General features: G+C 33.2%; 1 protein-coding gene across 9 annotated transcripts in view; it reads left to right on the top strand.

Moving 5' to 3' along the window:
• ADK (adenosine kinase) overlaps nucleotides 1-18788 on the top strand; it is a 508591-nt gene that overhangs the window by 337868 nt on the left and 151935 nt on the right. For all 9 annotated transcript variants that reach the window (XR_009053638.1, XM_057734106.1, XM_057734101.1 and 6 more), the window contains one exon: nucleotides 16883-17053. Coding sequence is in view for 8 of the 9 variants with exons in the window: in XM_057734106.1 (XP_057590089.1) it covers nucleotides 16883-17053 (171 nt within the window). In the remaining variant the exon portion in view is untranslated. The remainder of the gene's footprint in view (nucleotides 1-16882; nucleotides 17054-18788) is intronic.

The raw sequence follows: 18788 nt of genomic DNA, 5'->3' as shown, positions 1-18788 counted from the left end.
CTCTTTCAAAACCCTAAATTTTGCCCCTTTTGATTCTTATTCTCTTCATGACTTAATTGCCAAAGTGGCTTCTTTTTTTTTTTTCTTTTTTTGCCTATTTTCTCCCATAGAAAGTATGCATTTCATAGAGTGCCCCTTCAAATTTTTGTGCTTTTAAATTCCTCCTCTGTACTACCTGGATACCTATTAAATATTTTCATATTTAGCATGGATATCATCTTTATAACAGTTGTTTTAGATTGACCTGAGGCCCAGTTACCAGCTTTCTTCTCCTTACCCAACATTTTTTCTCAAACAACCTTTGCTCTCCACAAGGCTTCATGGTGGACTGGAGGGTGGAGCATGAATATAAGAAGACGTGCAGTGTAATTTGGTGATTTTTCTCCTTTTACTTGTAGTTATTTTGTAGTTTAGCCATTCTTTTTGTCTTCAAGTTATGCTGAGGGCATGATGTTTTTCTAGATTTATTTTTCCATCCTGGTTCTGTAATGTTTGGGAGGGAGACGGGACTTAGGTGGCAACCACTGCTTCAATTAGCTGGTATTCTTCAAACTAATTTGTTTTAATTTTATATACCATCTCTTCTTCCACGCTTCTTTCTAAGTTCTAGACTCATTCATTCAAAAAAATATTTAAAATATTTTTCTCACTATATGCCAAGTGTTCTAGGGATGCAGTAATGAACAGAACAGGTGGTATTGCCCTCATAGATACCACACTCCAGTAGTAGAAAGAATAAAGTAAATAAGTAAATATATAATATAATGTTAGGTAGTGATGAATAGTATGTTTAAAAATAAATAAAGGCAACTAAAAGTGAAAAGTTTGAGGTTTTAACACTACCTATAATAGTTGGTGAAGACCTCTGAAGAAGTGTTATTTGAGCAAATTGTGTTATAGAATAGTAATGTACATCTCCTTATATTAGCATTTACTTTATATAAATCATAAAGATTTTACCACTGATCAAATTTCCATGATAGATAAATTGATTAATTCTAAAACCTCTACCAAAGTGTGGTTGGCATGATATTACGGAACTTGTATGAAATGAGAAGACTCTTACAGAAAGTACAAGCTCAAATGGTCTACAGTTCCACTGTTTTCTCACCCTACTTTAGAGGATTGATGTTGGTAAAGCGTTCTTTGAGGAACATCTAATCTATCCTTTTCTCTAAATTCCATGTTTTACGGTTGATCCATCAAAAGGCTCTTTACCTGGTCTTTACTCCCACTTGCATTGCTTTTGCTGAATTGTTTTGATTTGAAGGCCTTAGTCTTTCACTGAAGAATGCACCAATAAATAGACTGAAGTTGCTATTGAGTATTTGTTGAGGACAGCATGGTCTTCTTTATTAATCAGTGTTCAATATGATAAGCACCACACGAGAATGTTTTTGAAAGTGGCATTTTCATCCCTGCAAGAATGAAAGCCAACTGAATGTATTACCTTTAGCTTTGGCTGTCAAGAAACTTAGGACCAAGTTCACAGCCAATTCAGGACTCCTGTGCCATGTGTTTCTTTTCCCACCCAGTCTTAACCTGTTCTGAGTTATGTTTTCCTTCATTCTTTTTTTTTCTTCAAAGTTGCCTCATGAATTGCGGAACATGACTGTGGGGTATATAAACAAGTAAGCAGACATACAAGTCAGTAGACTGGAGTGCAGTTGCCTCCTCACATCATTAGTTATATGACCTTAGGCAAGTAGAGCAACCTCTCTGGGCATTAATTTCCATATCTGCAGAATGGGTATATAGATCAAATAATTTTAACTGCAGAACACTGTTTTCATGGGAAATTATTCAGACGCCCAATATACAAATCAGATAATAGCAGAATGTGTTCAGGCCAGTGCCGTAGCTGCAAGGAAACGAATTCTGATTTTTTTTTTTAATCTAGATAATATCAGAGCTACCTCTTCGAACAAAGAAACACAACCTTTTTTCCTCCACTACATCCAAATTTTTTATTTTGTGGCAGTCCCCCTTTTTGCTGTCTTTATAAAGATTTTGAGTAGAATAAAAGTCTTAAGGATAATGAGTAGGCATTTCATTATTCTAAGTCAGTGGTTTTCATACTTTAACATGCAACAAAATCACCTAGAGGGCTTGTGAAAACAGTTTGCTGTGTCCCTCCCACAGTTTGTCTTTCAGTAGATCTGGGGTAGGACCAAGAATTTGCATTTTTAGGACCTTCTGGGTGATATTGAAGCTGCTGATTTGGGAATTTGAGAACTACTGTCTTGTATCACTGTTAAAGATGCTTTTTAGTAGATTTTCTTATTTTAAAAATTATATCAACTCATGTAACTTAGTAATAGCCAGAAGACAAGTAATGTATAAGTGATATATCTGTAAAGTAATATTTAATTAACATGTAAAATTTCTAAGGTCATGAAGCTTTCATATCTAGCAGCAAGGGCTATCTATACGTTTTTGACTTCTTGTGCTACTGTTATGAGTGGATAGATACTAATCCGACAGCAATCAGGGTTGGCTTCAGCAATAAAGAAATTATTTAAGTCTAAAAGCAATCCTCTCCTTTTGATGTGCTGGAAGCACCTAAGAAGAAAATGTCAGAGTCAATATATTAAGTGCATTTACTGACAGTTTAGCTCATTTCTATGTCACAGAGAATGGTTTGAAATTTGGCTTTTATCAAAAATAGAAACACTGACCACTTAGAATGACAAAGCAATAGCTTTCAACTTAGTATTTTCCATTTTTAAAGCAATACTTGTATAGAAGTAAACAAACAATTGTTTATTTTCATATAGTTGCTTTTTTGTCATTTTTGAACTCAGATTTAAAACAGCTGTGTCCAGTAGTAATGGAGAGAAATCACTGCTTTGCATTACATTAAGTAACAATTAAAGGTCACTTCAAGATAAAATATGACCCAAAAGAACAACCATCTCAATATAGGTTCTTATAGATCACTTGTGTTCTCTGTTCCTTCTCTTTCAGAGCCTGATCTATGTATTTCATAAACTTTTTTCATATTAGATAGAATTCTGTATTTTTTAATTTTTCCCTAATTCTTAATTAGTTACAAGAATCAGAAGTTGTAAGTTGCATTTGTGGTTGAGTAAGATTTGTCAGTTTCTGGATAAAAGGGACTCCCTCCTCAGAACATCCCTTCATATCTTTTTTTTTTTTCTTCATATCTTTTTTAAAGTACACTTTTGACATATACATGTTTTTGTGTTATTTATTGCTTCCAAAAGTATTTTAAAAATCATCAAAATGGGACAGTGTTGAAAAGTGGAAATATTTTCTTTAATGAAAATATATTCAAAGTTGATCCATATTCAAATATTTTGTGTAATACTTAAAATTTGTTCTTTCTCCACATTTGTTTAAAACTATTATAAATGTTAGTGTATCCTTTGGATTGTACCTTTGTGTTTGTGTCATGAACGAGTCAACTGAGAAAAGTAGTCAAACAAATAATGTGAAAGTTGTTAACTGCCACAGCATGAATATACAGTTGTATTAAATTTAATCCACAGGGGGAAAAAATCAGTTATGGAAACAAGAAAAAAGTTCATAGTGAGATAGATAGACAAACACACTATGATATATCCATGCAATACAGTATTATTCAACCATAAAAAAGAATAAATATACTACATACTACAATATGAATGAACTTCAAAAATGTAATGCTAAGTGAAAGAAGCATGATTCCATTTATTTGAAATATCCAGAATAGGTAAATCCACAGAAACAGAAAACAGATTGGTAGTTGCCAAGAGCTAGGGGCATTGTAGATTAACTTCCTAATGGGTACAGGGTTTCCATTCCTGGGGTGATGAAAATGCTTTGGAACGAGATAGAGATGATGGTTGCACAACATTATGAGTATACCACATGACATGAAATTGTTCCCCTTAAAATGATTTTGTTTTATGTAAATTTCACCTCGATTGGAAAAAAAAATCAATTGCCTTAAATAAAGCCTAACTGAATTCCAGAATTTTTGAGATGAAGAGTTTCTCAAGATCAACCACCCATTATCCTATCATCAAGATTAAATATATCGCTCAAATATTTCAAGGTAGCTTGTCCAAAGCCTAGACCAGAATTTGAAATATTGAATTTCTAGTCCAGTCGCTTTTTTTAAAGCTATGACATGCTGCTTTATTATCTGCTACTGTTTTAGATATTTTAAGGGAAATACTCCAATTGTTATACATAAAAACAACAGCAAAGAAACATAACTTCATTTGTGCCACTTATTAAAAATGCAGGAATATCAGATGTTTGTTTTGGTAATGTGCCAAAAAGCAGGCCAGCTCTTGAGTTAAAAGATGATTATTCTCTGCGGTACATCAAAGAAAGCATGTAGTTTAATCCTAGTCCGCAGCCGCCTGGTTGTGAACCCTGTAGTTCTACCATGATTGTGATTCATTTCTAAAAGTTCAAAAAAGTCTTCAAAGAGACTTCCTTGGCAGTCCAGTGGTTAAAGCTCCATGCTTTCAATTCAGGGGTCACAGGTTCGATCCCTGGTCGGGGATCTAAGATCTCACATGCCACGTGGGGCAGCCAAAAAAAAAAAAAAAGTCTTCAAAGAATGGGTTAGCTTTCTATTACTTGACAGTTTTTGTTTCTCCAACAGAAAAGAACACTCGAGGTGTAAAAATTATATAAATGTTCCTGCCTAGCTTATGGCGGCTAGATGGTCTGTTTTCAACAGTTATCTTCAGAGGCACCTAGGGAGAAGCATTGAGTAGGGTTGAGGGGTTGGAGATAGAGAGCAGCAACTACTAAAACAAGATAACTTGTATCCATTGGAAATTAAATCTTATACTCAAATGTAAGTAACTTGTGTTGATTTAGTGCTAGCCTCAAAATAGTCATATGTTCTCATTTCAGGGGAGAACATCAGGAAATGCAATTACAGTTTACCCTTTAGCAATGTGGGAGTTTATCTATATTGGATTTCCTATTAATTTTTCTCTCAAGTATTCCTTTTATCTGAGTGGTATTTCTACTTGATAGTATGTATTTCCTTCTTCTTCAGTTCAAGGGTCAGCAAAATATGTCACTTGGGCGAGATTTGGCTCACTGACTGTTCTTGTGCATAAAGTTTTATTGGAACACAGTCATGCTCATTCTTTTATGTGTTGTATATACCTGCTTTAGTACTAAAATAGCAGAGTTGGATGGTTGCAATAGAGATCATATGGCCCACAAATCTAAAATATCTATTGGGCTTTTAGCAGAAAACATTTGTCAGTCTTTGCTTTTGTTGTCCAAATGGAAGGTGAAGAATAGATTCTACAGAGTGAATAAATATTATCAGCAAAGGAGAGGATATAGGGAAGTATAGAATTTGTACTGGCTAGAAGCTCTGCGTGCGTGGTCATTGTAAAAGTTCCTTGAAGGTGGATCATCAGAGAAAATGTAGAAAAGTTAGATTAGTGTCATATTTATAGAGTTTTTGATGCCATGTCAGAAATTTGAAATGTATTGTTTAAGAAATGAGCCATTTAAGGTTTTTGAGCAAAGGAGCTTTGCCGAAACAGGAAACTTTTGCAGTAATGTTTACAAGGCAAATGAGGGATGTATTAATGGAAAATTAATGCTAATGTTGTATACATATTAATGGGAAAGAGCATAGTTGTAAGAATTTCCAGAGGAAAAATTGATAGGACATTTGATTTGGGGACAAAGAGTTAATAATTCTTAGATTTAAACTTCATTGAGCCGAAAAACAGAAAATTATTTACACATATTTGTTTGGAAGGTGAAGAACTAATTTTTGTTGAAGGTTTAAGTAAATGGAGAGAGATTATAACATTATATAGGATAAGAAATGAATTAAAATTGTTTACTAAGTATCAGCATTACCAAAATTGTTAGGGCATCCCAGCCAAAGGCAGTTTTTCATTGGCCATATTTTACCTTCAGGGTATCCCATTGTCATCATGTTATTAAGGTCCATCTTTTTATGAAATCCTGTTACCTTTGCTCTCCAGAATGCCACTCTTAAACTCAGATTTACTTCTGTTGTCTCATGCAGAGTAAAATACTGAAATTCTAAATACTCTGAATCATGCCCAAGAAGGGCTTTAGCTCTCTCAAATAAAAATGCTTATCATGGTGTTTTCTTCAACTAGAGCCACAGTTCCCAGACTGTACACTGAGTCACCCCATGGTCCTGCAGCAAACTCACAAGAGTTCTATAGGGTATTTTATATCAGGGTAATGCATAGTTTCAACATCAGATTGTGATGCATTCCTTTGGGATGATGTCCTATATTGGGGAATGGTTGCTGTGATTTAAAAAAAACAAACAAACTGAAAATCAGTGCAGAAGAGGAAATGAGGGTTGCACTGTTCAGTTAGAATCCAGGGCTTGAAGAGTTGTGCAGTGCTCATAAGCACCATATCCCATTGGTAAGCATTGTGGTGGTTTTTGAGTGAAGTAAAAAAAAAATTTTTTTTCAATTTATGTGTATTGTTTTTTCAAACCAATTTGAGTTAAGTTGTTAAGATTATCAGTACTTATTTAGTTGTCAAACCTGACTTACCAAAAATAGAACTGTTAGGTACTTCTTAGGGCACCATGAAGAAGCTACTTATTCACTAAGGGTGCTGTGGAACTGAGAAAGTTCAGATACTTTGAGCTACAGAGTTGTCCAACTCTAAAATAAATATGCTCTTCCTTTAGCATGTGATAATGCAGCAGTCCTGTTTTGTTTTGTTTTGTTTTTTCCAACGTAGCATTTCATAGAGTCACAGATGTAGGAAACAAACTTAGGGTTACCAGGGGGGAAAGGGGGAGAGGGATAAATTGGAAGATTGGGATTGACATATATAAAACAGATGACTAATAAGAATCTACTATATAGCACAGGGAACTCTACTCAGTACTCTGTAATGACCTATATGGGAAAAGAATCTTAAAAAGAGTGGATATATGTATAGGTATAACTGATTCACTTTACTGTACACCTGAAACTAACAAAACATTGTAAATCGACTATACTCCAATAAAAATTAAAAAAAGAAAAGAAAAAAAAACAAAACCAAAATAGCATTTCAGTTACATGGGAATTTATATAGAATCTCAATAAAAATTTAATTAATCAGATATTTTAAAATTATCTGTGCACTGTACACTGTTCTTTGTGCTATAGCAAACATAAAAATAAAAAGTACTCGTGCCCTTAAGGTTACAATCAAGTTAGAGAGGTAAGACAAATACAAGTTGCTTATATTAATAAGTAAAATAAAATAAATACTCTTGGTTATTTATTTCATAATATATATTATGGAGGTTCAATGAAGAAGAAGTACATCTGTTAGTGGGAATGCAGTAAGACTGTGGGATGAAAGTTCGATTTTAAGTGAACCTCGATGGAGGGGTAAAATTCCAACAGCTAGAGGTAGTGGATATTTCAGATAGAAGAAACAACGTAAGGACTCAGAAGATTTATTTGAGGGGAAGCAAATCATTCTGTATGATTGAAGCAAGGACATACATTGTAGAGTAATAGAGATTATAGCTGGTATACTCTGTACATTGGAGTACTATTGTGGAGAGCTTTGAATGCTGGGGTGTGAGGCATTTGGATTTAATTTACTAGCAAAAGAAGAGTGACTAGGGTGATTAATCTGTCAGCAGGATATGAGTGATTAAATCAAGGAGAGAGAGGAGGCAGGGAGAGCTTTTGGAAAGGAATGATGGATTTTGTTTTATGTATCTGTAGTTCAAAGGAAATACCAAGCTCTATGTTCAAGTTAAAAAGCATACTTTTTATCAGCATTATAACTAAGAGCTGTAACATAGAGTGCAACATTAATGGAAAAACAGAACTTTTTAATGCTCTTGATATTACTACAGAAATAATATTAATAAAATGTTAATATGTGTGGAGTGCATGCTACATGCCAGGCATTGTATTAAGCATTCATTTAATTTTCACAACAACCTTAATAGGTATTACCATTCCCATTTTTTAGATGAGAACAGTGAGACCTAGAAAAGTTACATAGCCCAAGTCATATGTCTAATAAGTACTAAGACTGGCAAAACTGTTGAAAGTAAGTATACAGGTTTGTTTAAACTCTCTGGTTCTGAGAATTGAGTGAATCCACTGCCGATCCTGACAGAATGTTATTATTAGGTGGCTTAGGTATGGCTCCTCTCTTTTTTTTTTCTATCATTCCCGATCCCTAATCCTGTTCTTCTCCTTACCATAGGTACTCCAATGTGTTTGATGTGTGTCCTGCATCCTTGAAAAGTATATTGTGATGTTTTAGGTGTGTGCACATGTGTACATTATGCACAATATATAAAAGGATGAACCATATACAATCTGATGTATATATTTTTAGTATATTACTTTAAATCTTTATATAATAGTGTGCATTCACCACATTTTCCATCTTTTACCTTAGAAATGGACTTCCAGAATGCCTCACACTCTCTTTTACTTTCAGCAAAGCTGTGATAAATATCCTCATACATGTCCTCCTAAAACCCATCTTCTTTCTACTATGTCTTGCTACCTCCTATTACATGCTTTTTGAGGTGTTTATTTCAAATAGAAGAAAAGCTGACATCTACGTTCATGGTATAGTTAAGACTGCAGGTTTTTTAATCCTGAAAAAGATTAAAATATATCTGGAATGGATGATTTCATTGATGCTTCCAGAAGGAAGGAGCCACACAGGCAGGAAGATCTAGGTGAATTATCCTATTCATTGATGCATTACATTCAGTCAGTGGTAACATAAGCGTTACAGCATCGCTAGTATATTTGTTCCGACTTTCTTCTTTTAGTGATTCTTTTGCTGTCATTGCTATGAAGTAGTGCGTATCATAACATTGTAATTGTAAACAATTTATACAATATCTTAATGTTTGCCAAAGTCAGTATCTTCTTTACAAGCAAATAGGAACTATGCTTTGTAATAATTCATATTTGATCCTCATACTCTTACAAGGAAATACATTTTATACTCTCTGGAAGATTTGCAAAACATATAGGACTCATTAAAAGGAAGAAAATGTGCTATATGATTTTTGTATTTGTTATTTTTGGCTTCTAATTTATTTATTCTCTCAACCTGTTGTCTTGACTAGTGTTACTATGGCACCTTCTTTGTGGCATGGAAAACAGATTAATTATGTTCTTTAGAAGAGACAACAGTGGTACAACTTGAGATACAGGCTCTGGTACTCTCAACCATCTCTCATCAGTGCTAGTCTAGGTTTGGTGGGGTTCTCTAGATGTCCAAATATTTTTCTGTTACTATACATTATTTTCTCTTTTGCTTCTATAAATAGTGGTTTATACTTCCTAAAGTATATTTAGTTTTTTCCTTTTTCAGCTGTCTACCTACTTGAATAAGAAATAAAGACTTACTTCCAGCTCTTGATCTGGTCTTACTCTTGTTTATTGAACTAAACTTCTCACTATTTATAAACATCTTTTCTTTGAACAGATATTTAATTCAAATGAACAAAATATTTTTATCTTTTAAACAATTTTCATCAGAGGGTAATCAAACCACTTCACCAAAATTTGAAAAATTAAAATATTAAAATTAAATTTAATATTAAAATTATCCATAATTTGTCTACTGAACTTTAACCACTTTTGCTTTTGGCGTATTCTCTTCTAGTTTTCTTTTCCTATTTATATAACTTATAACCATATTTTGTACATACCACTTGTATATCTTATGTTTCATTTAACATTTGTGTAGCATAAACATTTTCCACTTTGCCATTTAGTTTTCATAATCATCATTTTTATTATCTTCAAAGTATTCTCTAGAACAGCACTATCCAATGGAAATATAAAACAAGCCATATAAACAATTTGTTTTCTAGTAGCAATATTAAAAAAGTAAAAAGAAACAGCTAAAATTAATTTTAGCAATGTATTTTAACTTCAAATATCTAAAATTATTCTCATTTCAACATGTAATCATATAAAATTATTAATTATATTTTTAACATTCTTTTTTTCATACTAAGTCTTTGAAATTGGTGTCTGTTTTACATTAACACAGTCAGCTCAGTCACTAAATTGTCAACAGTCAAAATGAAATGTAGCTCTACCAAAACAATAAAATTGTGTTTAGCATAAAAATATTTTGCATTCGTTCTGTTTTGAAATTTTTACAAATTAAATTAAGTTAAAAATTCAGTTCCACAGTCACACTAACCACATTCCTTGTGCTCATTAGCTACATGTGGCTTCTTACATTTAAATTAAAATTAAATACAATTTGAAATTCAGGTCTTCAGTTGTACTAGCCACATTTTAATTGATCAGTAGCCAGATTTAGAATGGGTATATGTGCCAATTCTTACTTTACTATTTATTCCTCTATTATTGAATATTTATATTGTTCCTAGATTTTCAGTCAGATAAATAGCATACTGATATGTTCCTAAATGAATACTTTCCATATTTTGAATTACTTCCTTAAGATAGACTCTCAGAATTATTGGGTCAAGGAGTATGAATTTGTTTATAGTTCCTCATGTGTATTTTCAAATTATTTTTTGGAAAAAGTGTCAGTTGCACTTCCATCAGCAGTATTAATATATTAATTTTACCAACCTTTCTTCATCAAGCTACTACCATGTTTCCTTTTTTTATGTTTTATATATATTATTTTTTTATTTGTGTAGTTGATTTGCAATATTACGTTGGTTTCAGGTGTAAAACAGTGATTCTACTTTTTAATAGATTATAGTTCATTTAAAGTTACTACAAATTTAATGGCTTATTTCCCTGTGATGTACAATATATACTTGTTTCCTATTTATTTTATACACAGTAGGGTGTATCTCTTAATCCCATACCCCTGTCGTGCCCTTTCCCCCTTCCGTTTCCCCACTGGTAATCACTGCTGTGTTTTTATATCTGTGAGTCTGTTTCTTTTTTGTTATTACATTTATTTCTTTTCTTTTTTAGATTCCACATGTAAGTAAAAACATAGAATATTTGTCTTTGTCTGGCTTATTTCGCTAACTATAATTCTCTCTTGGTCTGTCCACATTGTTGCAAATGGCAGAATTTCATTCCTTTTTATGGCTGAACAATGTTCTTTATCCATTCATCAGTTAATGGACACTTAGCTTGCTTTCATAACAACTGTTGTAAATAATGCTGCTGTGAACATTGGGATGCATTTATCTTTTTGAATTAGTGTTTTTGTTTTCTTTGGATGTATATCCAGCACTGGAATTGCAGGATCATATGATAGTTCTATTTTTAGTTTTTTGAGGAGTCTCCATACTGTTTTCCATAGTGGCTGTACTAATTTAACATTCCCACAAAGAGTGTGCAAAGGGTTCCTTTCCTCTGCATCCTTGCCAATATTTGTTATTTGTAGAGTTTTTGATGATAGCTGTATTTATTGACAGATAGGAGGTTTTGATTTGCATTTCTCTAATAACTAGCAATATTGAGCATCTTTTCGTGTGCATGTTGGCCATCTGTATTTCTTCTTTAGAAAAATGTCTATTCAGATCTGCCCATTTTTTAATCAGGTTGCTTATATGTTTTGATATTGAGTTGTGTGAGCTGTTTATATAACACTTTGGGTATTAACTCCTTATCAATCTTATCATTTACAAACTTCTCCCATTCAGTAGGCTGTCTTTCCATTTTATTAATGGTTTCCTTTGCTGTAGAAAAGCTTTTAAGTTTAGTTAAGTCCCATTTGTTTACTTCTGCTTTTATTTCCTTTGCTTTAGGAGATGCATCCAAAAAATATTGCAGTGATTTATGTCAGAGAGTGTTCTACCTTTGTTTTTCTCTAGGAATTTTATGGTATCCAGTCTTACATTTAGGTTAACCTGTGTTGAGTTTATTTTTGTATATAGTGTTAGAGTATGTTCTAATTTCATTTGTTTACATGTAGCTGTCCAGTTTTCCCAGCACCACTCATTGAAGAGACTGTCTTCTCCATTGTATATTCTTGCTCCTTTGTCATAGATTAATTAGCCATAAGTGTGTGGGTTTCTTTCTGGGCCCTCTATTCTGTTCCATTGATCTATGTGTCTGCTTTTGTGCCAGTACCATACTGTTTTGATGACTATAGCTTTGTAGTATAGTCTGAAGTCAGGGCTTGTGATTCCTCCAGCTCTCTTCTTCTTTCTTAAGATTGCTTTGGCAGTTTGGTATCTTTTGTAGTTCCGTATAAATGGTAGGATTATTTGTTCTAGTTCTGTGGAAAATGCCCTTGGGTTGTTTGATAGCGATTGCAGTGAATCTGTAGATTGCTTTGGGTAGTATGGACATTTTGACCATTTTTATTTTTCTAATCCGTGAACACAGAATATCTTCCCATTTTTTTGTATTATCTTCAATTTCCTTCATCAGTATTTTATAGTTTTCAGAGTATAGGTCTTTCACCTCCTTGGTTAAGTTTATTCCTAGGTATTTTATTTTTGATCTGATTTTAAATGAGCAGTTTCTTATTTTTAATATTTTAAACACTTCAATTACTTACATTCCCCCCATGTTTAAACTACCCTGAGAAATCCTCAGAGTGGCTGAATGACAAATCTACATACTTGAGCTCTCCAAGTTTTAAGTCTGCCTCTGATAAAAATAGTTCTTTGACTCTGCCTTGGTCTTTTCCCATGCCTCCTACTCCTACTTTTTGTTCTGTCTTGGTTTCCATTTTAACAGATAAAGTCTCACTTCACCCTCAATTCTGATTAATATTATCCAGTTTCTAAGTGTTAGAATCTACTTTGCTTTTCATTGCTCCTAGAGCCAAAGAGTAGCAGGGCTAACTCTTGTGTTGACTGAAATCCCTAATCAGAAAATTACAAGATTTTTATTGATTATATAGAGTATTTTTCCAAACTATAGCTCTATAAATTATTGACTTGCTTTTATTACAAACCTGTTACTCAAAAAAAAAAGTTTTTTATAACGGTCTTGTTTTCGTTTTTGGTGATACTATGGTCTGTAACATGTGGCCTAGCAAAGGATATAAATCTAGAAAGAAAAATTATGGTTGGCATCAGTTTTAAGTCTTTGCACTCTAGCAGAGCACAAATCCTAAATTGTTTAAATACTAAATATTTACTTAAAGAAAAACAAGAAACCATTCAAAAATGGAATTAATTTAAATTGTGAATTTGCCTCAATTAAAAGCTGATGGTTTTTTGTGTATTCTTTGTAAAATTAACAAAGTGGAAATTCTGCTGTCCACATCACAATACTCTTGTGTTGCATTTTAAAGTAAAACACAAATACAACATACACATTTGGAATGAGGCCAAATTTAGACTCCGGGGCGTACTGTTCTATACCTTAAATTACAATCAGATGTATTTTAGCACAGATCAAATTTTCAGCCTGAAGTTGGTGAGAAGCCTAATTATTTGACCAGGTTACTATTTATGTACACCATTCTATGGCTGTCTGTGGTTAATCCACAGCTGGCAGAATGCTAGCTCTGGGAGGTTTTTATTTCATGCTGAAACAGTTTGGGGAGAAATAGGGGGAGGGGAGAGCTTTAAACTCTCCTCATTAAATGAAAGATTAAAAAGCAAGTACATACATATTACTATGGAGACAAGATGCTATATAAACCGTTCATTTTAATTCTCCAAGTGACAGAAATAGCAAAGCAGCTTGGATGCTCATAGTTTGCAAGTGACATGATATTTGGTTTAAAAAGTAAAATGAAAACATTAAATGATGTTACCTAAGACTGACTTGTTACCTTTTAGAACAATTGAATGTTGTTAAAGAATTAATGGATTTGAATTTTTAAATGGTGAGAAAATTTTATGTTATCGTGATAGGAAAATGTATTTATTAGAATTTCATTAGCGGGACTTCCTTTGGCACAGTGGTTAATAATCAACCTGCCAGTGTAGGGGACGTAGGTTCAATCCCTGGTCCAGGAAGATCCTACATGCTGTGGAGCAACTAAGCCCATGTGCCACAATTACGTGTGCTCTAGAGCCCATGTGGCACAGCTGTTGAGCCCGTGGCTGCAACTACTGAAACCCACGCCCCTAGAGCCTGTGCTCTGCAACAAGATAAGCCACAGCAATGAGAAGCCCATGCACAGCAATGAAGAGTAGCCCCTGCTTGCCGCAGCTAGGAAAGACCTGCACAGCCACGAAGACCCAACGAAGCCAATAAATAAATAAATTTTAAAAAATAAAAAGAATTTCATTAGCAATACTTTAATGAGACAATTATAGTATAAAATTCTCTCTTAGTATTTCAGAATTTTTAAGGGCAAGAAACCCTTCAAAGATGGATTCCAGTACACGACTCCTGCCAGAAAATTAATTGTTTAGTGTTCTTTTAATATTCATTTTGGAGTTTGAAAATAATAGAAAAAAAGTTGTTTTCTCTTTAAGCTTTTTGAGTTTGCAAGATAGAAGTGGTTAGTCCCTCAGTTATAAGTGAATATTTCAATAGCTCTTTTATAACTTTTATAAAAAGTTTTCTTTACGCTTTGATGGTTATTTCCAACATTTATAAGGTAGCTCTTCTCCCCTTCTAGTTCCCATTTCCTTCACTTCCTCTGGTTCCTTGCTGTAATTATCCTCCCTCTCTTGCTTCTTCATTCTTCTGTTTCTCCACTAGATCCTTTTTGTTGAAGAGCAAAAATGCTCAAACTTTCCCTGTTCTTATAAACAACTCTCCCACTCCCCTCTCCCACTAAAATTATCTTTTTGCTCTTTTCTTCTCTGTTATCTACTAAAACTGGAAACATTATCTCCGAGTCACTTGAATTCAAACTCTATCACACATAAGCTGTACGACCTGGGAAACATTTCTTAACTTTCCTGTCTTGCTCTCTTTATTCATAAAAAGAGACTAATAACAGTATCCACCTCATAGGTTTGATGTAAGGAAAAAATGATAACTAAGTTGGTATATATAGAAAGCTTTTAGTATAGTGCCTGGAATGTAAGAATTGCTCAGTGAATTTTAGATGATTCTATTATTATTCACTGATAAACTCCCCAAATAATTTATCTTTACCTTTAGCTTCTCACCATTCTTTTTTTAAACAACTATCTGTTTTTACCTTCATACCTTAAGTACTTTCTCCTAACCATCAAATCCTATGATTTTGGCTCAGTCCTTTCGTCTCTACCCACTGATAGCTTCAGTGCTTTCTTAAAGTTTCCCCTGTTGGGTTTCTTTGTCAGTTCTGTTCATCTCCTGTGCCTTTCTTTTGTACTCTCCTTTACTTTTTCCATTTCCTCTGTCCTCAGATTTTTGTTGTTGTCCATTCTATCCTTTGCCCTCTTCTTTTTCTCCCTTCTCTTTCTTGGTAATTGCAACTCCTCTTTTACCATCATCCTCTTCCATGGCCTTTCTACTGAGTCCAACTTTTTGATATATTTGAGAGTGCCCTAACACCTCAAATGTTGTATGACCACAACTAAACACTCTCTTTGACATCTAAGCCAGGTCTTGTTCTGGATTTCTCTTTTTCTTTCTTTTCTTTTCTTTTTTTTTTTTTTTAATGCCTCACTGTGCAGCATGCGGGATCTTACTTCCCTGACCAGGGATTGAACCCATGCCCCCAGCAGTGGAGGCGCAGAGTCCTAACCACTGGACCACCAGGAAATTCCTGGATTTTTCTATTTCTGTTAATAGTAGAACCAGATTCAAAATCTTAGTAATCTTTTGACTCTTTTCTCCTTTGTCTCTCATCTCTTTAACAATTGCTAGGTCTAGTATGTAATACTCCCAGTATGATTTCCTTTTATAGAGCCAAATGCAGGCTTTTATTGATTGTTGCTGTCCAGATCAACCTTCCTTTGAGTTCTCCTATAACCTTGTTATTGCTTTATTTCAAGGAAAACTTCATTACCTGTCATTCATCCCCACCCCACCTAATAGACTCCTAAATTGCCACTCAGAGCCCTCTGTGCTCTTAACTCTACTGGCCTCTCAAACTATGTCTTCTTTTGCCCTTTGTGTATTCCTTCATTTCCTTGCACATCATCCAAACCAGATTTCTGTATAAGCATCCATGTCTTTGTTTATACTTTCTTGCATCTAGAAAGCATAAGTATGTATTTTAAAAGACTGCTACTAATGTTTGATATAGATAAATAGCATTTTAAAATATAGCTTTGCTGACGTAATTTTAATTAAAATATTTTTCTATATTTTTACTGAATTATTTTCTCATTATTTCAAAATTCTACCTTAGAATCTTCCTTAAAAATTTAATATAGATGTGGAATCTAGGAAAGTGGTACAGGTAAACCTGTTTGCAAGGCAGAAACAGAGAAACAGATGTAGAGAACAAACATATGGACACCAAGGAGGGGAAGCAAGGGTGGGGGTGGGGAGGGTGAATTAGAAGATTGGAGTTGACATATATATGCTAATATGTGTAAAATAGATAACTAATAAAAAATTCAATATAGCTGTCTCATAAGATAATAAGCCAAGATACTAGTAACCTAATTTCATTTTTAAATAAATACCAAGTGACTTATAAGAATCCAAACTGTTTGTAAGAAGCTATATGAGAATCTAATCTGCCTTCATTACTATTTCTTTAATTTAAAAGTAATTATTGTCCTGAATGAGACCTTTCAAATATTTTTTCTTATGTAGATTCCTAGAATTCTTTCAGTATTGAATATACAAATCTAATATGAAATAAATAATCTTATCCTTTAATGTAATGGTACATATCAAGCATTTGGTAATCATATGACAAACTTTTCTCCTAATCAAATGCTACTATTTTCTGCCTTGCAGTTTATAACTGTATTTTTAAGGTTTACATTATATAGTCTTTTGTATTTTGTGTAGATTTCTTTTATTCTCACTGAGAGTGACTCTGTGGAGATAACATTTCTAATTTTCCCTCCATTTTTTTCTTTATCCAGGGTTTTTTTCTCACAGTTTCCCCAGAGTCAGTTTTAAAAGTGGCTCACCATGCCTCTGAAAACAACAGAATTTTCACTTTGAATCTGTCTGCACCATTTATTAGTCAGTTCTACAAGGAATCGCTGATGAAAGTTATGCCTTATGTTGATATACTTTTTGGAAATGAGACGGTGAGTAACTTTTTTTTTAAGTACCTGGTTGTTTTGGTTTCTGTTTGTGTATATGTTTAGAAATATGTAAATAAAAACCTAAATATTTGTATTAATATACTTGAGAATTACACAGTAAAACTGCCTCAGTTTGGACCACTCTAACTCAGTATTTCCTTCAGAATATACTAATTTCTTACATAGTAAAAAATTAGTCTTTTAAAGGGTTACGTTATTCAGGTTTATAGTTGACATATAGTAAAAGTCACTCTTCTTACACATTTCTATGAGCTTTTGCAAATGCATACCTGAAAACATTTTCATTAATCTTTATTAGTCAGCCCTTCCCCTCATCCTTAACCCTTAACATCAACTAATTTGTTTTCTGACCAGTAAAATAATATTTTCCTCTGAAATTTTCATGGATTCAGGTAAGGGATATCTAGCTAAAATAAATGTTTTATGAAGTTAAGTACCTCTTCAAAGTCTGAGTCTATTTAATTTAATAAATTATGACATATATTGGTATATTGATATTTGTATTAAATTTCTTTATTAATGGTATTGTTTTTGCTAATATTTGTATGTTATATTTGAAGGTGATGAAATGGAGTTTCATTTAAATTTTGCAGCTTTTTTTTTCAAGAATATACTTTCATTCTAAATTAGTGGAAAATATTTTTTTTGCTTATTTAATATTCATAGCTTCTGTCTTACCTGTAGGCTTTAAAAATCCATGACATAGAAAAAAAGAGAGACCTTCAGTGTATCTTCTTATGACCTGGGCAGTATCACGTAACTTTTGTGAATGTGTAAAGTGCAGGTGTTGTATTAATTACCTCAGAAGTCCATTCTGATTCAAATTCTATGGTTCTAACATAGTTTGATTTTATTCACCAATTTTGTGTCTAAATAAGGTAACTATGTTGTCTTCCTAGAATAACATAAAATTTGACCCAGAAGCAATTTATGGGTTATTGTTGTGGAAATAATCTGGTGTGAATATCTTCAAAGGCCCATTTCCAGTTGAAGGAAATGCTACATTCTTAATGATTCACAAACTGACACAATGGCAAGAAATAGTGGTAAAAACCTTGATCTCATAGTTATCTGATGGAAGTCTCATTTGACTGGAATCTACACTTTAGATTTTCCTTATTGCCAGCTTTATTTTCTGCGAAAAGGAAGCACTTAGGAAAAGTGCTACTCTAGCTCTCTAAATAGCGTTAAAGAATTGGTGATCAGTATAGTAGTCAGAATCCTTGGGAGAAATTGATACTTGAACCCAGAGTTCTTTATAGTCAGGAAAGAGTAGAATGGCAATACTTAGACTTTAAGAAGGCAAACTTTAAAACTTTTAAAAAAGATAAGTATCATTCCAAAGAATGAGATTTTGGAAGTAAAGAAAATTTGAGAGTATCGAACACCATCAAAAATTCAGTTCTGACTTTTGGATCTCAAATGATGTTAATTAAAAAGAAAATGAGGAGGAGCCTTAACAAAAATAAAAAGCACTGGAGAGCACACAGAAAACTCTAATAAGGAGCTAACATTTGTAAAACATATGTAAAAAAGAGGCAAAGCATTTATGGAATAGGAAACAATGCTAAAAGTTTGGCAGAGACATAGGAGAATAGAAAAGAATATAGGCCCAAGAATGATTAGATTTGCAGAAAATGCTGATGATATCAAAATGGTCTTCATTGTTTTAAAAAACTCCAAAAGTATAGTCATCAAAAAAGTAATTGGACTTCAT

This window comes from Hippopotamus amphibius, chromosome 5 (assembly GCF_030028045.1).
Source record: "Hippopotamus amphibius kiboko isolate mHipAmp2 chromosome 5, mHipAmp2.hap2, whole genome shotgun sequence".
Lineage (NCBI taxonomy): Eukaryota > Metazoa > Chordata > Mammalia > Artiodactyla > Hippopotamidae > Hippopotamus > Hippopotamus amphibius.
Note: the sequence above shows the minus strand (reverse complement) of the source record. Positions and strands in the feature narration are given on the sequence as shown.